At 31.7% G+C, this 27,149-nt stretch overlaps 2 protein-coding genes across 2 annotated transcripts; one reads left to right on the top strand and one right to left on the bottom strand.

Annotated features, from left to right (window-relative positions):
- Nucleotides 1-1,943: 1,943 nt before the first annotated feature.
- On the bottom strand, nt 1,944-17,021 carry LOC148628849 (prolyl 3-hydroxylase OGFOD1-like). Its single transcript, XM_088595646.1, has 13 exons — nt 16,721-17,021; nt 15,333-15,478; nt 15,068-15,117; nt 13,735-13,835; nt 13,083-13,202; nt 12,021-12,112; nt 11,335-11,463; nt 10,173-10,286; nt 9,768-9,847; nt 5,002-5,186; nt 3,896-4,024; nt 2,604-2,662; nt 1,944-2,103 (listed from the first exon to the last, which is right to left on the bottom strand). The coding sequence occupies exons 1-13, from the start codon at nt 16,890-16,892 to the stop codon at nt 1,957-1,959; spliced, it is 1,524 nt and encodes a 507-aa protein (XP_088451772.1). The 5' UTR covers nt 16,893-17,021; the 3' UTR covers nt 1,944-1,956.
- Nucleotides 17,022-17,395: 374 nt separating this feature from the next.
- Nucleotides 17,396-26,884, top strand: LOC148628848 (U6 snRNA-associated Sm-like protein LSm4). The gene is made up of 5 exons (XM_088595630.1): nt 17,396-17,465; nt 20,032-20,073; nt 22,276-22,374; nt 22,791-22,965; nt 26,643-26,884. Exons 1-5 carry the CDS (start codon nt 17,463-17,465, stop codon nt 26,735-26,737), a joined length of 414 nt encoding a protein of 137 aa, XP_088451756.1. The 5' UTR covers nt 17,396-17,462; the 3' UTR covers nt 26,738-26,884.
- Nucleotides 26,885-27,149: the final 265 nt, after the last annotated feature.

The raw sequence follows: 27,149 nt of genomic DNA, 5'->3' as shown, positions 1-27,149 counted from the left end.
AAAAACAGTTCCATAATGGATATGCAAGAGGTATAACTTTGCCTCCCCTTCCCCGAATTACAATATTAAAACTGGAATTTAAAACCAAAGTACAACCTACAAGCTGCATATCAAATTTCAAAGCATTCTCATGAAAGGTAGCCAAACAACAATATCAAATACTAAAACTTGAGGACAGGCTCAGTGAAACAAAAGTTAATGTATCCCAAAGTGAAAGTTATACATGCATCACATATCATCATGCCAAATCAATGTACACATACCAAACTTAATATCATGACTAAAATTGATGCCAAACTTTAGTTGCAAATATTAAAGGGACTGATGTATGAATGTACTAACAGTAGTAAAAACAATTTAAAGATGCCTCTGATATCCTCAGGTAAAGAATAATATCCTTAGCTTCTACAGTCAGTTGACTTTAACCTCTGATCTTGTTGACCTGGAGTAGCCCAAGGTAAATACAAGTTTTGCTAAATGAATTCAGCTATTAAATTAGTGACAATGGAGCTTCAAATCTGTGGTAATTTAAACAGACATCTTCACATATGAAGTTGAACTGCTGTATGAGTTTCAGTATGTGACCACTGGAGTGTGATAGAATAAAAATCAAAATCTGAAATCTTCAAAGTCACTAATTGTTAAATATTCTATGCCATTGATTTTAGCTTGCTTTGAACATCCGGGTGTATTCAATGCTCTACTTAACTTAATAACTCCCAATCAATCAGTGATTTTCTCATTTTCACCATACATCCTGGAGTAGATATATGTTTGGACTTGGTTCAGAATTAAAAATACCACAAATTTTAGTGTATGTAAGGATGATGATTGATAATATATTCATGTTCTTTTCCATTTCACTTCTTTTGACACTGTGCATTTGTACATTACTAGCAAAATAAGTGTATTCCTTTTTCAAAATATACTTGACATTTTAGTACTATATTTTGTAATGCAACAGTCCGTCAACCGTCTAAGATCAGCAAACATCAAGTGAGTCCGAAATGGTACAAACTCAAGCGAAGTCGTGTTATGCTTTGAAATTGGATGACTTCAAAACTGTAATGACCTGAACATTTCTCAATCAAAAGAATTAGCAAACTCTGAATTGGAGACTAGGCATTTCTCAGCTATAATAGAAATTTTCATCTAACTGATCATTTCATCTTTTAATATAAACTTCCTGCTCTCACACAAGTAATGAACACATGCAGATCACATGTGTATGGTATTTAAGAGGTGCATTTTAATCTTGTATTGAGCTAGAAATGACAGTTCTATGGCACCTATCTGCAACATAAGGTGGTGTAGTAACATACATGTATAATTACACAAATACAAATCTTACAAGTGCAAGAAGTTGCTAACAATACTAGCAACACACTCTGAATAATGTGACCATCATGTTGCAAATTTTGTAATTTTTATTTTTATGTACAGAAAGAAGGGATTAGTGTTTTTTTTCCACATGAGCTAATGCACATTTCCAAAATCTTTGCGTATTTTATCATTACAATTTCAGTTAATTACAGCATCACATTTGCTTGAAGAGGATACTGTGAACAGTCATACTGTACAGCTTAAATATTGTATTCTTTTTGTTAAAAAAATATACAATTGATTAGCAGATCACATACGAAAGGCAGATTTGTAAGATAACCATTGATAATCATCCTATTATATTTTCTTTCTGCAGGCATTTGGTGAGCTCAGATATATAAAATTGCAATGATACATCAAAACTGAGGGATTTAGGTCTTTGCAATGGAGGTTTGTGAGTACTACTTTCATGAATGAAAAGTGTAATAGACCCATTTGGAACACCAACATTTGGTATCCTTATTTAGAATCATTAAATTTTTTACAGAGCATATGTTAGCTTGGCTTTTCTTCTGTTTTTCTTTGAAATTTTTCTCAAAAATAAGAAAAATACACACAACTGTATAATAAAATTTATTCTCGATACACAGAAGATATATCATAGAATCCTTTTGTAGTCATTTCATTGATTCTGTTGTTTATATGTTTAACAAACTTTAAAGTCTCTTTGTCTCTATAAACCAGTGATAGACTGTTCTCAGTGGGATGTACAGATAACAACTGAAACAAAACAAAAATGAATTTATAACTAAGTTTTATTATGATGTTTAATTTCATATTTCCTTAAGGTATTCTATATCTAAAGTAATTGAATATTAAGGCCTAAATCCTAATCATTTTAATAAAGCTTATGCAAAAACAAAAGTTTATCATTAGAAAAAATGTAAATTGGGCTTCTATCCTGAAAAATGTTTGTCTTGAAACAAGGTATAAAAGTTACCATTTCAGCATGTATCAAACATGTTAACCTTCAAACCTTATGGGGAGACTCCCACAAAATCAATGAAAAATTTAGAATCTCCCACATAAAAATGTAAGATTTATGGGTGGTTTTTGGTTAAAATTACCATACTGTCTGTGAAAAATATTACATAATTGAAATTTATATTAAAAATTAGCTTTTTTGTAAAAATCTCCTATATGAGACAGTGTCAATTGGGGAGAATCTCCCATGTGAACTGTTCCAAAGGTTAACAGGTAAGCATGTATACAGAACCTACCTCCTCATCCTCTCCCTTTGCTATATAGGAAGTAAATCCTCCATAATCATGATCCCAGCCTACAAAATAAAAAGGGGAAATACAAGGTCATGTTTACCATAAGTTATTTATTTGCTGCATGATAAATCATCAAGTTGCAGGGTTTTCAAGTTTGAATTTTTATTTTTTTTTTGAGTTTTTATCTCTGATTTCATCCTTTGACCCCTAATTTATGTATTTTGATTTTCACTAGAGAAAATGTCCCTTTTTCATTTTTTAGAATGAAATTGGAATTAAGATATGAAAAGTATCTAAATGCATTAACTTCCATATATATATTTTTTCTAACTGAACATATCTTACTAGCATATTAATAGCCACAACTACTTCATAGAATAACAACCTTGTATTTTTTCCATTTGAGGTATATAAGTTTTAAACAGTTTTTCTTTTTTCTAATAAATTATTGGTAAAAGATTTCTATACATATAACGCTACATTACAGGTTGTAAATCTGTCACATTACATTATATCTTTCCATCTGTGCGAGACCCGAGAGGGTAATCAAGGACGTTAAAAACCCCCTTAGTTAGTTAGTCACATTATAAAATGGTGGGTATGGTTACTTCTTTCCGACAGTTTGATTCCACACAAATAATAAAGATATGAATTATTTCATCGATAGAATAACCAATGATATTTACCACAAAATATTATACTAAAGAAAACTATAACATATACTCTGAGCAGCTTCCAACAGAATGATGTAGGGAGCCTAAAATATGACAAACTCAAAATTGTTCGGTGGATATGCCCCAAGTGATTCACAAGTGATTATTTTTTTATGCAGGCATGCTGTATTATAGGAAGTCTTAAAAATTTGTGTTGGTTGAGACATCACCAAGAAAAACAAAGGTGCGAGTCCAGGTGTTAAAAGAATAGGCAAACAGCTGTGAAAGCTTGTTGTAAAAGGCGACTAAATAGTGGTCAGAACCCTGGCTTGGGGTTAGGGCAGTTTGCACATAGAGCAACTGGGTTGTGTGCCCTAGGTGGTGGAATAGGGTACCCCTGGGGTCGTCAGGCCATAATATAGAAAACCTTACCACAAAACATAGTGGTGCAACTTGTTGAGAAAGATGCCACGTTCCTCGCTCATTAAAGAACCCTTCTGTGGTATTCTATCAGAGTAGAGGCTAAATTGTCCCAACAATCAACCAATCAGTCAGAAAAACAAAGTGGTGCATTTTCAACAACTTTAAAGTCTGAGTACAAAAAGCTTTGTCTTTCATAAGCAAATCCTGAAATCATACTACCTTCACAACAAAGATGTAAGATTGAATCTAATTCATAACTGGCATTTGAACAATCTGTATCTCTAACCAAGGTATAATTTCCATGACACCATTTCCTGACTTCTGTGCAACAAGTTGGGGTACCACTCTCTGAAAAATAAGACATTAAATTAGGGGAATTAAAATTTACTACCTGGTACCTTAAAAAATGTAAATATTTTAACTTAAGTGGTGTTCTAATTCTATTATTTTCATTTTTCATTGCAGAAAAAAAGCATAAAAAAGTAGTTCCTTCCAAATTAGTTCTTCTTTCAATTTATAAAATTACTTGCCATTTTTTAACACACAAAAATGAATACCCTCAATATGTCTTTGGACAGAAATTGTTAAAACTATGAAGCCTGAGAATCCATTATGTTTACACAGTATTTAAATCTGATGTTTAAGGTACTCAGAGGGTCTATCCCTGTTCTACATTGAGCCCCCAACTTGGCCATATTGGTAAAAAAAAAATAGACAAACCATGAAATACCTTACATGTCAAAACTCAATCAGTGTTTTACAATTTTTTTTTTTACATTATATAAATCAAACAAATATCTTAAGATATATGTAATTTTATAAAATGTTTCATTTTATATATTTTCATTTAATGGGGAGATATTTTTTGTAGAAGGCACTTTAAAAAAAATTGACAATATCTATTTTAAATCACTTGGCACCATACTTTTTGAAAACAATAAATAATTTTCGATTTTTCAGCATCTTTATTAGATATTTTTATTTCCTGTACACAGTGAAATCTAAAAGTACCGGTAACACTTTTTCATACTGTCTTGGTTTTAAGATAGTTGTCTACCACAAAACTAAGCATTTTTGAATCTTTAAATCTGCAAATTATAACAAATATTTATCAAACTGAATATAAATCCTCATATACCAGAAAAAGACCGGTAAAAAGACTTCCCATTCAGTACAAAGAAAACTTGACAGACTATTTAATATGAGTCTTACGCAGTGAATCATATGCTGCATCGAAGATCAGAATGACATCATATTTTTGTTGTTTGCAGATTTTTAATTGTTTTGATTGTTCCCCCTTTTTTTCTTGACCAATTATAACATACCTGCATTGTCTATGGTATTGGTATTTTCTGACATTTCTCCTTCAGAATCAGAACCAGATGCTAATTCATGTAACTTTAATCCAGTTAAATTTGACAATACAAGGAAGAAAGCATCTGACTGGAGGAAATCAACACAGGACTTCAATATCTCAGGGAGTTCATTTACATCTAATGTGGAAAAACCCCTGAAAAGTAAAATGAATTGTACTGATAACAAGAGACTCCCAGGAGCCTGAATCGCTCACCTTCTTGAATTTTGCCTTTCAAAGGCAATAAATTAAACAAGAAGTTGTCCAACAATTTTGACTAAAGAAATCTTTGGTAGATTATCACAAGATCGTTTCAACAATTGAAAGTTTCTTTTAATCTATCATAGTTTTCAAGATATTGACTGAAAACTATTAAAAAAAAAGTCATTTTTCCCCTTTCAAGGGCAATAACTCTTACAAGGAGTCTGAAGACTTTTGTAGTCCTAATAATATGGATCATTTCAGCTATTGAAAGAATTTGGATAAACCTAACGGTTTAGGAGATATATGTGAAAAACTACTGTCTGACCCCTATGTTCTATTTTTAGTAACATCTGCCATGATTTTTGACAAATCAAAAATCCCTACATCAGTTCTATGCAGTATACCCCAAGGAACATTCATACCAAGTTTGGTTTCAATTGGTCAAGCAGTGTCAGAGGAGATTTTGGAAAGAAATAACATTAAAAATAGCAAAAATTGAAAAAGGGCAATAACTCCAACATGGCTTAGGTCTCACTAACCACTTCCGGGTCAAATGGCCACCCCCCTATGTAGTACCAAAAACACACTGAAACTAGACATATGCATTGTAAGTGCATTATTTGTGTGTATTATGATTAAAAGTAGTCAAAATAAAGCTGAGAATGTGTACTTTAAAATCATATATGTAATTAACTACAAAAGTGTATGAATATTGTTTACATGTGTGAGCAATATGCCTCCATGCTGTCAGTTAGCAGAACAGGTAAAAATGTGGATTTTCAGTATTATTTATTCAAGTAAATTTTGTGAAGAATTTCTACTATGATCGTACCATTAGCATAATGATTTTGGAAGCCTTATTTTCCAAGCTTCGCAACGGTATGCAGCTTTAAGAAGTCATTTGTCCTGGGAATTCACAGTGAGACTTTGAAAATTACTTTTTTAACATGTAAAGTAATGGAAACGTTAGAAGTGGTTAGTGAGACCATAAATTAAATTATGGCATATTTCAGAGAAATGCATAATTTGAGGAAAATTGCCTTTCCTGGTCATTATTTCCATTTTCCCATAAAATCAGTATAGTGATATTGGTAATCTGGCTATATTTTAAGAGGTGCATTGTGCAAGGTATTTTAAAAAACAACATAGCAACAAGATTTTTATCAGTAACAGTGACTCATAACTTGACGTCATCCATGAAATACACAACGTCACTGCTTGGGATATTCAAAGTACTCAAATAGTCACACAGCACAGACTAAGAATCACACAGTAATGAAATAGGTATGATATAAATTGTTGAAATCTGTTCTTTTTTCATAATGATAAATGATATTTACTATTACAACTTCTTGAATTATCATAGGTATCAATTTGGTGTGACAAGTTAGTTAAAATTGTAATTTTTTAGTAATTTAGGGAAAATATCACTGAGGGGCATGATATAAAAATGACCATTTCTTTGTAGTCCTATGTCTGATTTTGATAGTTTTGGTCTTATTAGACTCACAATACCACAAGCTTTCATAAAATGTAAAAAAAGAAAAACATAAAAACTCATAAAATGTTTTTAAGGTCTCACTAACCACTTCCGGGTCAAATGGCCACCCCCCTATGTAGTACCAAAAACACACTGAAACTAGACATATGCATTGTAAGTGCATTATTTGTGTGTATTATGATTAAAAGTAGTCAAAATAAAGCTGAGAATGTGTACTTTAAAATCCTATATGTAATTAACTACAAAAGTGTATGAATATTGTTTACATGTGTGAGTAATATGCCTCCATGCTGTCAGTTAGCAGAACAGGTAAAAATGTGGATTTTCAGTATTATTTATTCAAGTAAATTTTGTGAAGAATTTCTACTATGATCGTACCATTAGCATAATGATTTTGGAAGCCTTATTTTCCAAGCTTCGCAACGGTATGCAGCTTTAAGAAGTCATTTGTCCTGGGAATTCACAGTGAGACTTTGAAAATTACTTTTTTAACATGTAAAGTAATGGAAACGTTAGAAGTGGTTAGTGAGACCTTAATGGATTAAAACCAAAATTTGACCAGAGATAGATCTCATCATGCTGAACACTTTTACCCAGTCATAATTCAGCTTAACCTAACGGTTTAGGAGATATTTTTGAAACACTACTGTCTGACCCCTATGTTCTATTTCTAGTAATGGTGGCAATGTTTTTCAACGAATCAAAAATCCCCACATCAGTTCTATGCAATATACCCCAAGGAACATTCATACCAAGTTTGGTTTCAATTGGTCAAGCAGTGTCAGAGGAGAAGATTTTGGAAAGAAATAACATTAAAAATAGCAAAAATTGTTGAAAAAGGGCAATAACTCCAACATGGCTTAACGGATTAAAACCAAAATTTGACCAGATATAGATCTCATCAGTCAGAATTCAGTTAAACCTAACGGTTTAGGAGATATATGTGAAAAACTACTGTCTGACCCCTATGTTCTATTTTTAGTAAAAACGGCCATGTTTTTTGATGAATCAAAAATCCCCACATCAGTTCTATGCAAGATACTCCAAGGAGCATTCATACCAAGTTTGGTTCTAATTAGTCAATTAGTTTCAGAGGAGAAGAGTTTTGTATAATTGTTAACGACAACAGACGACGGACGCCAAGTGAGCTAAAAATGACTGAAAAATGTACAAGCGAAATCTGTCTAAACCGAACCCCTTTTGGACTGTAGAATTTGTTTACTTTAGACAAGTGTTCAGTTCATTCAGGTTCAAAATACATTTAAACTGACACGAAGGGATTAAAAAAAAAGTATCTGATTTAGACAAGTTTTTTTTTTTTCAAGGTTTGGTTAAGACATGTTTCAATGTACAATTTCAAGTTACGTGGTATACCTACATGTACTTACAGGTCATTTACATATCGGTGCTACATCTTCACAGATCAAATTATATCTAAAAGATTTAACATATCAAAGTTATCACCAGTCCATTATTTTTTCTGCATTTTTTTAATTTAAGTTTAGAGCTTATTTGAGTTGATACCAAACTGTTTTGTTGAATAACTAGAGGCTCAAGAGAACCTGAATCACTCACCTGGTTAACCATTTGCTTATTTGAAAAAAAACTTGAGGAATGAGACAGGCTCAGTTAAAATCAACTGAGTCGTCAAATGCAGGAAATGCTTTTAATAGCATCTTCTTGACCTGAACCAGAATTTTGCTAAAGGCAACATTTTTTTAAATCATTTTCAAAAAACTGTCTTCTGACCCCAATGTTCCATTTTTAATACAGGCAGCCAGATCTATTCACTTATTAAAAATCACAACAGTCATTTTGAGCACACTAAAGAACTAATATGCTTATTTTTATTAAATGATCTTAAATGGTTTAATGACAAAAACCCACAAAAACTGTTTCAGGGGCTTTAACTCCTACATCAGTCGATGAATGGTTTTGGAAATTTTGGCATAGGCATTGGCATAATTTTGCTACCGGGAATGGTTTTTGAGTTATTTGCAAAAAAATGCCTTCCGATCCCTATGTTCTATTTTTAGTAAAGACGGCCATGTTTTTTCACGAATCAAAAATCCCAACTGTTGTTTTGTGCAGAACACTCTCAGGAACAATCATGCCAAGTTTACAACCTGTCGGTCTAGTAGTTTCAGAGGAGAAGATTTTTGAAAATTTGTTCATGAGAACAATGACAATGGATGCCAAGTGATGGCATAAGCTCACTTGGCATTTGGCTGGTGAGCTAAAAAGTACTACTCACTTTTTACACAATAAACTGACCCTAAACTGGGTTTAGAACAGAAGCCCCCCTGGAAAAAAGCCCCAGACAAAAGCCCCCTGGATAAAAGCTCCCCTAGGACAAAATTCACCCAGACAAAAGCCCCCCATCTTATAATACACTTAATGTTAATGTAAAAATATATATTTATTTTGGTTTTTATTTTTGTTTGTTTAGTTGTTTTTTTTCTGTACTTTTATTTTTTTATTTTTCTTTTGTTGTGACTGTTCCTTTTGTATTGGTTTTGCATTTTACTTGTGTTTGTCTTTTTTTGTGTAATTTTGATTGTTTAGTGTATTTTGTTTGTATTAAAATGGTTCAATTTCTGTGTACAGTTTTTTTTTCAAGGTTATACTCATTTTATATTTGATGTTATATTTGTTATTACTAGAATCATTTGAAATTTCATCAATGAAATAAGAAAAGCTGCCAGTAATACAATTTTTAAAAAGACAACAAAATGACTGTTTTTAGATACATTTCCTTTTTAAAGAGTGCATATTTGAAAACTGTTATCATTTTATTGATAAAATATTGTCTTAAAAAGAAACAGAAAGTTTAAATGTTAACAATTTAGAAATTAAATTTAAAAATTTACACTTTCAGTACTAACAAAAATATTATTCATAATTGATAAAATAATTTCTCATGGGGGGGGGGGCTTTTGTCCTAGGGGGCTTTTATCCAAGGGCTTTTGTCTGGGGACTTTTGTCCAGGGGGCTTTTGTCCTGATCCCCAATAAATTATCTAAGGACAATACCTTTTATTTGCAGGACCTTTATGTTTCCAATTTAATCCTGATCGTTGAATAGTTTCAGCAAGTTCTTTATACTTATCTGGCTTAAAAAAAAAAATTATAAAGATGAAAATTAAAATAAGCAAGCATGTTAAATGTGATACAAAAATATCATTTCACAAAAGTGAAACAAAATGTTGCACAATTTGAATTGCAGATTATATCAATTAAATTTATGTTTATTATCTGTACCATATTTTCTTGTTATTGTGAAAAATTCGTTATTTTTAATTTAATGCTTATCATGTGCATTTGCATAACCACATTATAAATGAATCTCATAGTAATCACAATCTAGTAACTGATGAAAAGGTGTTCACAATATTGATTCTAAATCAATGTGATACATCATAACTTATCTTAACTCACCAACAAAAACTCAGATAGTTCAATTTCTGAATCCTCTTCAAATTTTTCCTGTATTTCTGATTGAGTCACTGGGTCTAAATAAGCAGGATTAATCCACTGGAAAAATAAGTCTTCCTACAAAAAAACGAAAGGTCAAATCAATTGTTTATTAGCCAGGTAAGGTAACAGAGTAAAGAAGAAAATAAAATTAAGAAAATCCCCTTTTCAGGAAAAATATTATACCTATAGCGATAGTATGTTGTTTATGTTTATTACCAAAGTCATATACAACTATAGGTACAATAGCAGAAGGTTGTGTTGACATAAATAAAGAGCTTCTTACATCACAATAAATCAGATCTTAGCTTCATAGCTCTGAATATAAATTTACCAAGATTACACAGATCTTTGATATTATTTGAACTTAATAATTGTATAAATTTATACATAGATGGACGTTTCCAATAATAAGGTTTAATGAGACATTTTCTAAACCATGATATACAGAACATTTAAGAATAAAATGCATCTCATCTTCTATATCATTTCTACTGTCTCTGTCTCTGTCTAGTATCATTTTCTTAACCAGAAATTTCTATATAGATCGTATTGAAATCCAAAGACCAATCTGCATTTTATTGTTTTTACTTCTGGGATCTAGAAACCCAAAAATCTTCTCTTTATTGCTTTTCTTAACACTTTTTACACTATAAAACATATATATTTGTCATTTTTTATCAGTATTCTTACACAGGATGATGTTTGACTTTTAATTCTGAACTCAATACTCTGTAAATGACGTTTATGGTAGATTGGAACCAATCCTCAAGCAACCATTGAATCACATGAAAAGACGTACAAACCAAATAAATTGCCATGACAGACAAAAAGTTACAAATAATTTAACATTGATCATTTTACTAATGTCTTTTAAGAAAACATATTTATTTTTTTTTGTAATAAAATCATGGTTTGAAGCCGAATGAAACAATTTTTGTGCATCTATTTCTGATTTTGTCTAAGGGAAGTAACATGTCTTACTGCATGTAACTTTCTTCTACAAGCTAGCATATTAAGAAATATTTGACTCATTGTAGCAACAGATCATATTTTGTGTAAGTGTCTATACTTCTCATTGCCACATGAAAATTAAGTCTCTTTATATAAATGTAGCTTTACTTACATCAATAGATTTAGCAGGTAGAAGATCCAAAAGTGGCTCTATATAAGGTTCTGGTCTGTCAACAGGGGGTCCATGGAACCATCCACTGATAGACAGTCTTGTCTTATCTTCTGTAAGTACTTCTGCCACCTGCATTAGTAAATAACAGATAAGTTACTGTGTAGTGCATCAAGTGAAATAAGACATAATATGTTGGTTATAACAGCTTACTATGTACAGCTAATGTTTTTCACTGTTCTTAACATGCTGACTCTAAATAAAGCTTTTTGATTTAATTTTGGATTTGGGGCATATTATGAACCAGTTGGTTCAATGTGGTTCAAATTCTAGAAAAATAAGGGATCAGACAGCTAAAATACATTTTAAGGTAATAACAATAAATGTTCTAAAATGGTGGTTTGGATTTCATTCTATACACTAAACCGTATTTTCATTTTTAATCCAAATCAGTTAATGTCATTATTACAGTCTTGATCCTTGATTGATACATTTACCAGTGTAACAAAACTGAAAAAGCATGCATTAAAACATGAAATAAAAACAGTTCATCCCTTTTTAATCCCTACCTGAAAACAAGATTTCTAGATCTTACTCTTGTCTAACAGATGCATCTATATGGAAAATGAATATAGATTTCAACTAATCATGCAACAGACCTTTAGTAAAGCAATTATTCAAAAGCTTACCTGGTGAAATGACAGTGGATTTACTTCAAAGAAGGCAAAATTGTTCCGAGCAGGTAAAATTGACTTCACTACATTATCTGGTTGTCCATTTGCTGAAAAAAAAGGCATTCAAATTCATCAAAATAAACCACATAATAAATATTACAGTGAATTCTAAATAAATTGACCTTGTTGAACTGGAATAGCCCAAGGTAAATACCAGTTTTGGTAAGTGAACTCATCTCATGAATTAGTAACAATGGGGCTTTATTTCTGTGGTTATTAAATAGACAACTAAATTCTCAATTTTGTTGTTCTAGACTATCCACAAAAAATCACAAAAAAAATTGCCACCATATGAGAAGCCTATCCTACCTACAAAGTGTTGTTATATTCCATTTAGGAGATTATCTCCCATGAGCAGCATCAAACAACATTAATTTTCCTTGCAAATCTACATAAAATATCTAACAGTACTATAAAGGTTCCTTAAAATCTATCAAGTTGTTTAAGAGGAGATGTGCCAACAAGATTGTGGCATGTCAAAACCCTTCAGGTTGATTGTCTACTCTTACAGGCATTTGCAATGTAACAATATGATCACCTGAATATAGCTGAAATATTGCTGCTCAGGCGTTAAACCCCAACAAACCAAACAAACAAACTTCCTTGATATACCTAATCTATATCTAAAGTTTCATCAAATCCACTGAATAGTTAAGGAGGAGTTGCACTTACAAAAGATGTGAAGATTGATAACTAAATCCTCCAATTATTGTTCCTTGGGAGGATGAGGAATAACATGACTAAACATGAAGAACAGCAAAATTTTGTCAGTTGGTTTAAAAAGGGAAAAAATGTCTTGAATAACTGTAAACATATTAATTTTCATGGATTTTGTCAAGTGAACATATTTTCGTGATTTAAAAACAAATAATTAGCTTTATATAATGTTTAAAATTTCACTGGTAACATTTTCCTTGATTTTCAGTCCAACGCAAAAATAGTGAAAATTACTACTCTCATAGTATTATATATTGTGTATGAGTTGTACTAACAGTACTTTTTATATCATAAATATACCATTGACACTGTAAAGATCTAGAGCTCCACCATCCTCATTCCTCCAATTTTCTGGCACTAAGTAAAATATAAATGCTATTCTTCTGTCATCTAACTCATCATCATGGCACAGTAAAGTATCTGAAATTGTAAAGAATATCATGTAGACATACCTGTTAACCTAGTCAAACCTAATTGTGGGAGATCTCCTCCAATCCATCATAAAATTGCGGGAGATAATTTTGGCATATTTTAGTGGTCTGTTTCAATTCTGCAAAATATTTACTCTGTGCTTAAGTACTTAGTACACCACTTATTATCCACCAAAATTACGAAGGCACAAAATTTTCGCATAAATTTTTTCCTTAAAATCACCTACTTTGACACCTGCCAAAACAACCTGCCATTACATAAAAAAGACCATGTTCATTGAAAGCAAAGACAAAGAATTTGGAAATCAACTAACACAATGTATCAAACCATTTAGCTTTAACAATCAAACAACTTTATGAATGAAAGTCTTATTTCTCGAATATCTAGTTGCACTTATCATAAATTTGTTACCTAAATATGTCTCTATAGCTCTGATACAGAAAACTGAGTTTAAAGGGATACTTTCTTTTAACAAAAAAAAATGTTGTTACTAATATAATTTTTATTTATGATACCATACCTGTATATTGATATTTAGCACATGATAAATCAATTGTATCATGTAATTCTATTCCTGTGACTTTAGTTATCCATTCTTTCAAATCTTTGTATATTAGTGATCTATGGAAATAAATATAATACATTTTCTTTTACTGTCACTTATTACAATACCATTCTTATGGTTATCATTCTGACCTTTATCTTAAGTATCAGTCTTTCTAAAAATCAGACAGAGGGTGATTCATGCATGTCAAAAACCCACCAAATTCAGTATTATTGCTTGTTCAGACACAGTAACTGATCATGTAACCAGTCTTACTTTTTCATTTGGCTGTTGCGCTTTTGAGATAAATATTATATAGATTGTACATGAAATTTGCACTTTGCAAGAGTTATCGCTCTTGATTTGGCTTGATTTGGTTGATTTTAGTGGGAGATAAATGTTTGATTTTCTATAAAGTGCAAATCTGTATGCAGAAAAGGTTGTTGTTGTGTGAAAGTATAGCATATGTAGACTGAAAAAGCATCGTTTGTTTGGTGGGTTTTTCTTGACCATGAATTACTTTACCATTGTTAGTGTCTGAATTTTATGTGGACTGGTACTTCAAAAATCAGAACAGAAATCTCACAGCCATACATGGTATATGGTCAGCTTGTCACTATAAGCTATATTTTTTAAATATGAATTTCAAAATAAATCTAGACAAAATGCTTCTATTTAATTATTATGATCAAAAACATATAAACATGTTTTCCTTAAGCCATTGTTGTTTTGTTTTAATATGCTTAATTTTTGTCAGCATTACATAATGTCCTATATCAGGAAAAGTAGTTGAGCCAGGAACCACTACCAGTAAATTAGACCCTTTCAAAAAAGACTGTGGAGCTGTTACTTTTGGATTGGAATTCAGTGGAAAAGTTTTCACTCTGTAGAACTTCAGGAAACTATCTAAGCAAACATCTGGACATATTTGGTGTGAAAATGTGAAAAGGAAATCTTATTAAAAGCCAAAAAGTAGGGATTTAGCTCTAACAGCCAAGAAAACTAAGTGGCACAATTCCCTTTTTTTGGGCTTAAAAAAGTACATTTGCCACTTCAAAGTGAAACGCAGTTACATGTAGGCAAAGGATGGTGCCATAAACAAGAGAAAGATGATATAAATACCATAAAAATTTATATTTTAACTTAAAAAAAAATACTTAAAATTGTACTGTTTGCACCTTGAATATCATTCCTAAATTACTCACAAACCAAAAAGTAATAAATTAACCATCAAATGACAGGAAATAAGCTAGGATTACAGATATACAGATGAGATGTTCATGGCTCAAGTTCTTTATTTAAAATATACCTTAGAGCATTTATACTTGGGTTATCTACACTCTTTAAATCTTCCAAACTCTGAAAAAAATTATGAATAGTGAAAAATCAAAAATAAAACACAGTAAAAAAAAACATTGATAAACCTGACAACTCAAGAATATATTGATAAAACAAGGTATCCAAGTGAATACATCACAACATCAAGTCCTAACTTTAGCTTTGCTATAATCCATATAAAACTTCTTCGAAAGGAATGAAAAAAATGCTACATGTATCTTTATGTAAGTACATACCTGGTAAAACTTGTATAGATCATTATTCTTTTCTACAAAAGTTAGGTCTGAAAGTTCTTCCTGTAGCTGTTGAAGAAATTCTAGGTTTTCTATGAGGTTGTTTATCACAGCATGGAAGAATGGTTTATGACTGAACATCACATTTTCTGAAATGAATCAATGCTTAAATTAAGAAGAACTACTATAATCAAGCTTACAAAGAGAACAGTGAAGATTCATTCTGAACAAGCACAGCTCTGAGGCTTATTGACCAAACTTTACCACAAACATGATGACTTTTCATTCAGATTGTCAACTTTCCTTTCATCTGTGACAACATCCCTTCAGCACCTGCATATGGAGTGTTCATATCACAACTGATACATTATGCCAGAGCTTGCCGAAACTACACAGAATTTTTGTATCACTCTAGAACTCTAACAAATAGGCTTCTGGAACAGGGTTACATGTATGTTGCTACAAAGTCATCACTACAGAAGTTTTATGGTCTTCATCATAAACTCGCGGATTGTTATGGTGTATCCATCTGCACCATGAAAACTGATTTATTCAACAGGTCATAGTTTTCCTTTCCTCGTTTGTCTACCCCGGACTTGATTTTTTATGAGCGACTCGGCGGGTGTTTCTAGAAAAGCAGAGGACGCTTACCTTACCAGTGCACCTGGTCCATGCTCCCATTTTTCAGTGGAGTCCAAGTTGCTCATTTGCTTTTGTTACTTTTTGTATATGTCTGTTTTTCATGTCTGGTCTTTGCCCCTGGATTGCATTCTTTTGATTACTGCTATCTACGGTTCCCTTGATTACTCTTATACATTGTAAATAATATTATCTTGTTTTTCTTTGGAAACAATGTAAATTAGTGGTCATCCCTGGAGTCATAAAGTTGATTTTGCACACATACAATGTATCTTGGCCATATATGGTCCTGAGACTTGATTTTTATTTTATTTGACACCAAGTATACAATATTTGAAACCATTCTTGGTATAGCAAATTAAAAAAAGTTATTAATAAGCAAGCAAACTTGTACAGAAATTCATCTAAAAATGTTAAGCACTTGGGAAACTTTCATCACAGCAAAATGCTTCATCTCTATCTATCAAATTGTACTCAAAACACCTGCTAGACAAAATGTTTCTAAGAACCACATTATTTGATTGAACTCCTCTGACATTTTTTAAAAAAAAAACCTTCTTCCAGTTGTAGTAGAACTATCCATTCATCACTGATCCCAGAACTGTTTGACTGATAAAATTAACATATATTTGGAATATGTTTTACCACCTCCCACTGAATCAAATTTAGCAAAAATTGTTAACAAGGATCATACTAAATGCTTCGCTCACACTCAAGGCAAATAACTTCCTCTTATCAATATTGTTAATTACCATGAAAGATTTCCATTTTAGAAATATAATTTTCTTGCAATTCATTTAAAAATTCTTTGTCAGCAAGCTGTTTGTTCAAGACAGGCAAGACAATTTCTGACGAGCCCTTCGTTTTCTTCTTCTGTCCATGACTGGTTTTACAGTTTTTTCGTTTGACACGTTTCGAAGACATTGTAACCCTTGTTGCACATCAAAAATTATTGTTACAGCAAAGGTAGTAGGCAGTTAAAATTTTCACGTGGAAGGTACATTTGTACCAATGCTCGACTTGGGGAAAATATTGCATGGGGAGTGAAACGACAAACTGTTGCTTACGACAACTAATTTGTAATTTGAATTACAATTTCATATGTAAGTTTAATTCAGAATTTTTACTGATTGCATTGTGCATTTTCACATGTCTGTCGTTGATCAAAATATTATTTGAAATGCAATAAAATTTGAACTACGACATTCCTCTTTACGTTAAGATTGGATTTGTCTAATACCCAACTGAATAAAAAATGTCATGATACATGTAATTATTTCCTTGTCTACTGGATAGCATTATCAATAAAATTCCTAAAATTATCAATTCAAGATTCTTATTTCATTACGGTACTCAATTTTTGCTGTACCTTGTCCCATTACAGGCAGAAAAAAATTATTAAATGAGTCCGTTGCAATCATAGATTTGTGGTCTTCAGATAGAAGAAAATCCGGCAAAAGCAAGAAAGCAAGCATCTACCTATTTTCATAAATCATGGTAATTCCTTTTTTCTCACGTACTTCGAAAATAACTTTGACCTGTTGTTCAGAAATACGGGTCTATAGTCTAATCGATAGTTGGACAGAACAAGACCAAGGCAAGGGTCCATCAATTCTGTCTGAAAGTGAAAATAATGTGTAAACATGACATGTCCTTATAGCTGCAGAACTGTAACTCATAGGGCCCTTATTTTAATTGGATCAATTGAACATGCTGAAAAAATACTGGTATTGTCAACAATACTCATACAGTTGAACCTCGATGTGTTGAACTCGGATGAAAGAGTTGAAATCTCGGATAACTCGAACCAATTTCAAAGTCCCTGCAAAACTCCCCTTATTGGCCTTAATCTAATATAATTTTACCTCGGATGAATCGAAATCTTGGATAACTTGAGGTTTTCAGTCAGTCTTGGAAGGATTTCCAAGTTAATTAACTCTCATGTCTCAAAATCAACTAATTAGTCAGAAAACTGATTGCTTTATTACAAACCCTGATCTATGAATTTTTTACAACAATTAGCATAGCTATTGAAATTGTTTGTTGACACTCTTTATGGCTTGATTTGTGTATTTAATTAATCCAAAATAGCGTGTGTAGTCAAGAGAAACACATTTTATAAATCAAATGGTGGAATTCACACTAACAGTGAAATCAGATCTTTTGATAAAATTATAAAAAATTACAGATGAATTCTAATGGTATCTGAACATTTAATTAAACATGTTGCATTAAAACACACTTCACTAACCAGTTGTGGACATCCTGTTAAATCTATTGCTATGGGAAAAGTCACAATTGGTGAGGAGAATGTGTGTGACTTTCTTCTTGGAAAGCTTAATACATTTCTACACAGCCAATAATTTCCCTAGTATTATTGAATAAATAAATAAATATGAAATCATATGTCTCCACACTTGCGCAATCGTCTACTTATTTGACGACAGTTTTTTTTTCATTCATATCTGAATATTTTTTAGCCATTCATTGTTCAGGTCTTGCATTCTGCATTTATAGATTTTGCTGATGCTCTGTCCATATTATTTTTTTAATTGTACTTTTGATACTAAAAACATTTTTACTGTTCTTATGACTTGATAAGGTCTGAAATAAAATTAATATGAGGAAAGCAATGTCCTTAAGTAAAAGATAAGTCCAAAGGAAAAGAAAAATACCAGATTCTCTTTTCAACAAATTAGACTTCATGCCATTTATCATTTTGGCAAGTTTGTTCAGGGAATTCCAAATATTCGTAAAATTACTGGAAGAAATCTTCTGGGTTTGGTATTGATTGTAGGGTTTTATCAAGATCTTTCCAACTGGAAGTAATTTTATTGTAAAATAACAGACGTCTTTTAAACATTTTGTATAGCCTGCATTTTTAATATTTCTGAAGCTTCAGTGTACCTTGATGTAGTGTTTTGCCTGGTTGAAAGTTTCTCGAATGTCAGTTACACATAACTCTAGTTTTTTGTTCTTAAGGTAGATCATACTTATTACATGGAACATTCTTTTCTGTCATCTTACAAATTCACAGGTATATATATTTTCAATGAACTATTAATGTTTAAAATGATGTAAAACATTATTTTGAAAGTATTATTGAGCTGAAAAATTGTTTGTTAAAATTACAAACATTTATTGTAAAAAATCATTTTTTGAAAGGGGAGATAATTGGCAGGAAAATGTTCTTTAGAAATGTATGGGGAATCTTAAATTTTTCAAAATTACAAGAAAAAAAGTTCGGTGACCCCCATTTTTAGCTGACCTGGCTGAGACGCCATGTGAGCTGTTGCTATCACTATGTTTCCTTTGTCAGTTTTCGTTGTCTGTTAACTTTTTCAAACATCTTCTCCTGTGAATCTACTTGACAGATTTAACTAAACTTTGCATGAATGTTCCTTGGGTATTTTTTACAATTGTTGTGTGGGGATTTTTGATCTGGCAAACAACATGGCAGCCATTATTAAAAATAGACCATAGGGGTCAAATTGCAGAATTTTGCACATAACTCAAAAACAGTTGGGTTTAGCTAAAATCTGACAGTGAGTAAAATTGTTCAGCATGATGAGTTGGACCCGTGCTGAAATTTTCAGAAAGATCCATTGATGGATGAATTAGATATAATCCATATCCAGCAGTATCAAGGAATATATTATATTGTGTTCAGGAGTCCCCGTCTTTGAAGACTTTCAGTGGCATGACAATTGCATTATGCTTTCACCAACAGTATCTAGTTGTTTACTGAAGATTGAAGTCACGTAGTTTGATGCATGAGTTCGAAACAATTTGTAAAGTTCAGTTTAAGAAATTTGATTACTTATCAAAATCCCCTTCTGTTTACTTTTTCTCATTAATTTGATTTCTGTTTCGGCTACCACAAATTTCTGTTTGATGTCTATGTTTATATTTTGACCATATACAAAATGTACTAAAGTTGGTAAGTTGGGTATCAAAGGTGGGCATTGGTCACAGATTTCTTCTTTTTTTTTTTTACTTCATTTACATTTAAGATAAAAGACCTTGTTTTTGTCTTTATCAATTATGTCTTTATATTTTTCAGCTCCCATTATCATTGTTAAGGACAGCTGTCAATCATCCTATGGTAAGATCTGTCATTTTAATATTGTAGTAAAATCATTTTGAAAGAGCTTGAGTCTTCTCAAGTTATCTCCCTTTAATAAAGCAAATTGTATCTTATTTTACATTTAACAACTTGAAATTTAAACATTTTCCAGCATTAACAGCATTAGCTGGAACAATTTGTTCTCAATACTAATTGTATGCTCAGAAAAGAATACTATTTCTATTTCTAAGTTATATACTGGTACATCATATTTGGTTTTGCCGTTTACTTTGGAGGAAGAAAGCTTCACTTGAAGTTCTACATTGTTGACAGAATATCTAAAAACGTCTAAATATGTTTAACATCACTAAATGATGGTAAAATTTACATTGAATATTTTATATTAACTGATATCCTTCTTCAGCATAAACCTCATAAAGTTCAAGATCAAAACATTCAGAAGTTGAATAACGTACACTGTGTATAAGACCTAAAAATGGATTATTTTTTCTCCTTTATTCCATCTGGAGAAGTTGTTTGTAATTTCTTCATCCAAAAGCTTTCCTGAGACATTCTTTTACATTTTGACCAGTTTTTATTATGTTCTATGATGGTAACAACAATCTTGTGGAGATCCTCCTGGGTGTGTCCGACGGATGTAAGATGGCGACTTAGAGGGAGATCTTGTTTGCATTTGTAGTCACTGCGATGACCATTCATATGAGAAAAAATAATCCATTTTTAGGTCTTGGTCTAAGGCTGGTGCGGCACTACATGCTATACATCAATATGCCGTACTACTATAGTTTGACTTTTTTTTTTTTTTTCATTGTTTGCCACAGTTAATTTTTAATTTTAATTTTGATAAAAAGACCCCCTTTGTTATTTTCATTCAGGCTCCTTATCATTTGCTTATATGTGCCTTTGATAAAGGTACAATCACCCACAGCGTACATAATTCATCTTCTGAATCTTTTTTGATCTTGAAGTTAATGAATTTTTTGCCGAAGAAGGATGTCAGTTATCCAAAATATTCAATGTAAATTTTACCATCTTTTGGTGATGTTAAACATATTTAGACGTTTATTTAATTTATTGTTATGTTTCGCATTGTTTTTAACGATCCATCACCCCGTAAGAGTGATTGTTGACTTTTATGTAGACGATTTTATAATTTTCCTCTGGCAAGTAAAAAGCTTCTGAAAGGTTTTATAAGATTTGGAAAGCAGATTTAATTGTGGGAAAGTTAATTTTCATCTGGAGTTTCCAGTAGAAACCTAGATTTAATTTTGAAAAATAAATAACTGTATATATATGATTGAAAAAAATTTTTTTCATATTATCTATTATTATTTAAGTATCAGAGGGTGATTTTAGTGAATGAATTTTCTTTTTATTATAAAGGACATGTATTAACATTGACAGGAGGGTTCTCACAAAATGAATCCATGTAGAACTGAAATGTAGCTAATTCTTAAATTGTTGAGCCCAATCAATTTTATTTTGCTGTTACATTTTAGACCAAATAAAAACTTTTCCCCATGATAGTATTTTGTCTTTCTGTAATTTTTGTTTACACTATACAGTATTGATATCTATAGTTGTTAATTCGTGTATTATTGACCAGTGCAGGTCCGGGTGTCAAAACAATAGGCCTGCAGCAGCGCTAAGCTTGTCGTAAAAGGCGACTAAATAGTGCTCAGAACCTTAGCTGGGGGCTAGGGCGTTCTGTCCACAGAGCAACTGGGTTGTGTGCCCCAGGTGGTGGAATGGGGTACCCCTGGTGTTTTACATGCTGGGGTTGTCAGGCTATAATACGGAAAACCTGACCGCAAACTATAGTGGTGCACCCTGTTGGGAAAAATGCCATGTTCCTCGCATGTTAAAAAACCCTACTATGGTATTCTCCCGGAGTAGGATAAATTGTCTGACCCTACCCACCTCTCCTTATTTCCAGTGGCAATCAAAATTTGTCGACCCCATTATCCTTGTGTCCCATCCCATTTTTCATTTCATCATCATTTCATGTTCATTTTATCATCCACTTCATGTTCATCGCCTGAATATGGCTGAAATATTGCTGCTCGGGCGTTAAACCCCAACAAACAAACAAACAAACAAACAATAATTCATGTACTCTGATAACAGTAAAATAAGTGGTGTTAATACATTTGTATGTTGAGGAATGACTTTTTATTTACCATTTATTTTCCTATTAGTTAATTAATGTTGTATTTTCAGTTAGTAGAATTAAAGAATGGAGAAACGTACAATGGACATTTAGTCAGCTGTGATAATTGGATGAACATTAATCTCAGGGAAGTGATCTGTACTTCAAGGGTAAGTTGGTTGTGGGCTTTACATTTAGCCTTAGAGTATTGTCCAATTGGCTGGGTATAGGAATTGCCAGCTTAAAAAGTCAATAAATAAAACTGAAATTTATGAGTATATTTATTGATCAATAAGCCAACTATGTGGTTTATCTACTTTTTCTTCCTCTGGGAACTTGGAATAAGGTTATTTTGAATTTTCTAGGATATAAACTTAGTTGTTATGACTATTTCTTATGGTGATCTTAGCTCTTAAGATTACAGTTACCTGTGTTTAGTTATACCTCCAACTTAAATCCAACAAATCTATAATTTTTCAGACTAGTTTCTTTATATTTAAGCATACTTACTGAAGTGAAATAAATGTAGATGTTGCTCATTTGATCTTGATTAACTTAGTGTATCAGTACTTTGATTTATTTATAGGATGGTGATAGATTTTGGAGGATGCCAGAATGTTATATCAGAGGCAGTACTATAAAATATCTTAGAATACCTGATGAAGTGATAGATATGGTAAAGGAAGAAGTGATTCAGAAATCTAAAGGTCGGGGTGAAGGTCGTGGAAGAGGTGGTCCACAGAGAGGCAGAGGTGGTAGAGGTATGCTAATTTTTTCTAAATTACTTTATCATATTCATTCATTAATATCAATTTTATATCATTTTTTCATTTTCTTTACTGCATGCTTTTTTCATCTCTGGTTATTGCTGTGATACTAAAATTAATATGTCGAGTTGACAGGGCTGTTGCCAATTAACAGAGTAACACTAGTTTTGGATGGCTCAACAGAACACAACCTCTTGTTCGATTGGGTTTGATGTGATACTTTATGTATTTACTTTGATACTGTAATTTTTCTATTTTGAACTTAAAGATGGGTGCTTTGATTCAAATTTTGCTAAGATTAAAGAAAAACTGGTCAACTTCAAATATTTCATTACTTACTCTGTAATACTTTAAAATTTAATTACTGTACTAAATAATGTTCTTAAAAACAGGATTAATTTTTATATGACAGCAAATAATTGCATTTATATAATAATGTCATGCTTTTGATGGTGGCTTTGTCATTGACATTATCATCATTCCATGTCCATACATTAACTTGACTATAAGTAAATAATCCCTTTGAAATTGAAATACACGTAATGTTCAAGAATGAGGGACAAAAAAGGATCCAGAAACTAGCACTTTCATTTAGTCTGGACAATAACATAATTATAGGTGATTAAGTGAATGGATCTCGTTGACATTGTTCCACAAAATGCCATCTCACAGAAAAAAAAGAAGGCTACGATTGATTTTGGGGGTTGTGACTTGAATTGTTTAGGTGTTAGGGTCCAGAAACTGGTCTGAATGCATTTCTTTGAAATTAGACCATGTGGAACTTTACTCCCAAAAGAAGGCTAGGACTGTGATCAGAGACATTCATGAATAAGGGACCAAAAACTGACACTTAGATTCTGGTCAAGGTCTTATCCTTTCAACCTTTTAATAACAATAAATTTTTTTAGCTGTATCAATAGTAACCCAATGGATCGGGGTTTGACTTCTGTGGTCTTATCAAGCTGCAATTTTTATCCTTCAATGCCTTCATTTCCTTGAATTGGCATTGATAACTACATTTACTTCAGAAAGCCATTACGTCATGTTTAACAAACCTACTATGAGACCTGCTTCAGTTGGGTAGATCATACTTGGTATTTCTAGTAGATAGATTTTTCTTAAATATGACTTTAAATGAACATACTTTAGAATTTTAATGTTAAAAACATAGGTCAGCGAACTTGATCTCGAGGTAATTGACCATTTTTTATTAACCAATTTTCTTGCCAATTATCTCCCCTTGAAAGAGGCATTTTACAAATAATGTTTGTAATTTTACCACACAAATTTTTATGTCAAAAATTTTTTATATCATTTCAAACACTATTAGTTAAGAGAAGATATATACATGTATGCAAGACGACATGTATTAGGTATTCTACCTTATGTGAAAGTTTTCTTATCTGACACCTGAAATACTAAAATCCTGTGTTCTACTCTATGCAACAAGTTGTAGGGGTATAATGTTTTTGCCAACCCATCCATCCATCTGTCTTATACTATATTTGTATATATTTATATATTGTATATAGGAAGGACTAAATAAGTATATGATTTTCTTTTGTCCAGTCCATTTTTAATTTGAGCAAATAAGATGTGTTTAAACTATCCATCGGTCTGTCTGCATCCATCATCCATAACATGTTGTCACTTGATTCAATACTATTTTCTTGAATTGCTGCTTTACCTGTGTATTTGATCAGCCTGTCTACTCCTACAAAATTTCCTAGCCTCAAGGTTTTTAAAATGAGATAGACACCACTTTTTAAAAAATATCTGTATAGTGTTGTAAGGGCAAAGAGGTATGTCTAATTTTTATTCAGAACAGTCCCTAAAACTTTTAGTAGTCACAAAATAACTTGTTGAAAGTGTGCCTGCAATTCTAAGGTATTTGATGGATACAAAATTACTCCTTGATGTTTTTTTTCATTAGACTTATTGAGTAGATCTATTTCTGTTGTACTTTACATTACATTGATAGTAATGGAATACTGCTTTATCAACCTAAGTGCTGATTGTTTTTTATTTTCCACTCCTCTATCTCAGCTGTAATTTTCTAGCCTATGTTTTCTTTCATTCAAAATGTTGCATCCACTATTCATTTAAATGTAATACAATTTGAGTCTTTAAGTAATTGGATACCACTCAATTGCTTCATCTTTGTAAAGAGCAAAATACCAACATAGGTGGTCCTTAGGGTACCAGTAACTGATTTCAAATGCCAGTCCTCTTAATTTCAAAAATATTTATTCCTGTAGGGTATCATTTAATAGCTAGGGAGAATTTATATTGCACTAGTACATAATTAGCTTGTATGTAAGTTTTCTGTGAGTATTTTAAATTATAGTCACTTCAAACAAGATGAAAGTCAAATGGGTCAGGACCCTTGTCATTTGAAACCAAGTAAATTTGCATAAAGTAATGTCAATGCACATTATCTGCATAAATATGCCATTAAAGATTGGAAAAATAACCAGGTATTGGTAATGGTTGATAAGCTGGCAGGTAAATAATACCTTTATCAATGTTAGAATCTTTTTTGTTTTTCTTAAACATAAAACAGGTATAAAATGTGGATTCCCTCAAATTTTCTGATTAAACTTGGCTTACATATCATTTTAATATTATATCATTTTTCACTAGAAACTGATAGTATCTTTTTGATCTAGTAATAACACCTCATAATTTATAATGTTAAGATATGAACATTGCTACAGTTGCACACAAAGTCACAGAAGATTTATTTCTCAGTGTTTCTTATTATATAACATTAGAAATAGTCGGATAGTCAAATTTAAATTTCTCCTCCTATTTAATAAGAGATTAAACAGATTAAAATGAGATGTTTTAGAGATAAAAAGCTTTCAACTTTAATGTATTAAAACAGTGAAGGATTTTACAATTTTGGCTTGTTGGTTTAAGTAGTTAAGGATATTGAACTTGTACACATTATATAAGTACAGACACCAGACATTTGTGAATACTATAAAATTTGTACCCAAATACTTTCTTCCGCTCATTTTACAAAAACATGTATTTTAAAAATAAACTTAATGTATTTCTTATTTAGTATATGTATTTAATAATGTAACTTTAGATGTAAACTGGATAATTTTATGATGATAAATACATATGTACCATCGAAGGTTGTAGAAAGAATGAGATGAGTGCTTGATGTATTTTTGCAGGCCATTCTTAGTATAGGCTTTTGTAGGTTAATAAAGATATTACCTCATAAAAGTTTTTAAAATAACGCAGGTGATAGATACAGACATTTCTCTTAACTTTTTAATCTGTTGTTCCAGATATGCTTCAACAAATGCACCATATATATCATTAATTATAAATTGTCGTACATATGTAGTTGACCATATTATGCTAACATTTTGATTCAACAAATTTTACAGGAGTTATGGAACTTTTGCACGTTTCTTTTTTTTTGTGCAGAAGCTGACATGTGGCAATGCATAGCAATCATGTTTTATCAAATTAAATGAATAAGGTATAATGTTGAAGAAATTCTTTCACACAATATCAAATGCTGAATCATGGTCCATGTTTTAGATTACCCAAATGATAACACAATGTATTGAGTAAATTTTTGAAATACTTCTTATTTTGAATTAAATCAAATGTTGTTTGATTCTCCTGTATTTTATTTTATTTTTCAGGTGCTTTTGGCAGTCGAGGCGGAGGCCGTGGAGGAGGAGGAGGTGGTGGAAGAGGTGGGCAGCAGCGCCCTGGGAAAGGACGAGGAGAATCATAACATCATCAACACCCTCTTTCTGTGTGGTTGAATCATGTGCTGTAGTGAATGTGGACTTCAGTGTGTATTTTAGAGAGTTTGTGTGAAGAGAGAAGAAGAATGTTTTGTACTTGTTATAGGAGGCAATTAAAAGAGTGTGATTCTTGATTTGTTCTGATTGCTTACAGCCTGCACCATATTTGTAAAAGTTAGTTAATTTTTAGAGGACTGCAAAAAATTTCTGGAGTTACAATGATATGGCACTGTCGTAGTTGTCTTAGTTGTCTGTAGACATTTTGTTTTCATGCGATAACTTGAGTATTAGATGGTTAATTTTTATGAAATTTTATTGCCAGGTTTCAAACCACAAATTGGTATTGATTTTGGTGGTTATAGTCCCAGACGTTTTAGAATTATGGACTGAAAAGGGGCC

The sequence above is a fragment of the Perna viridis genome, chromosome 1, assembly GCF_037379345.1.
Source record: "Perna viridis isolate PV_CMFRI_1.1 ecotype Kerala chromosome 1, ASM3737934v1, whole genome shotgun sequence".
NCBI classification, from domain to species: Eukaryota; Metazoa; Mollusca; class Bivalvia; order Mytilida; family Mytilidae; genus Perna; species Perna viridis.
This window is presented reverse-complemented; position numbering and strand designations above follow the sequence as displayed.

Excerpts from the sequence above, each read along its gene's own strand:
- LOC148628849 (XM_088595646.1), bottom strand. The coding sequence starts at position 16,892 with ATGTCTTCGAAACGTGTCAAACGAAAAAACTGTAAAACCAGTCATGGA. Across the intron at positions 15,479-16,720 it reads TAAAATGGAAATCTTTCATG|AAAATGTGATGTTCAGTCAT; the intron begins GTAATTAACAAT and ends GATTCATTTCAG. Across the intron at positions 13,203-13,734 it reads TGCTAAATATCAATATACAG|ATACTTTACTGTGCCATGAT; the intron begins GTATGGTATCAT and ends TTACAATTTCAG.
- LOC148628848 (XM_088595630.1), top strand. Across the intron at positions 20,074-22,275 it reads CAGCTGTCAATCATCCTATG|TTAGTAGAATTAAAGAATGG; the intron begins GTAAGATCTGTC and ends TTGTATTTTCAG. Across the intron at positions 22,966-26,642 it reads GAGAGGCAGAGGTGGTAGAG|GTGCTTTTGGCAGTCGAGGC; the intron begins GTATGCTAATTT and ends TTTATTTTTCAG.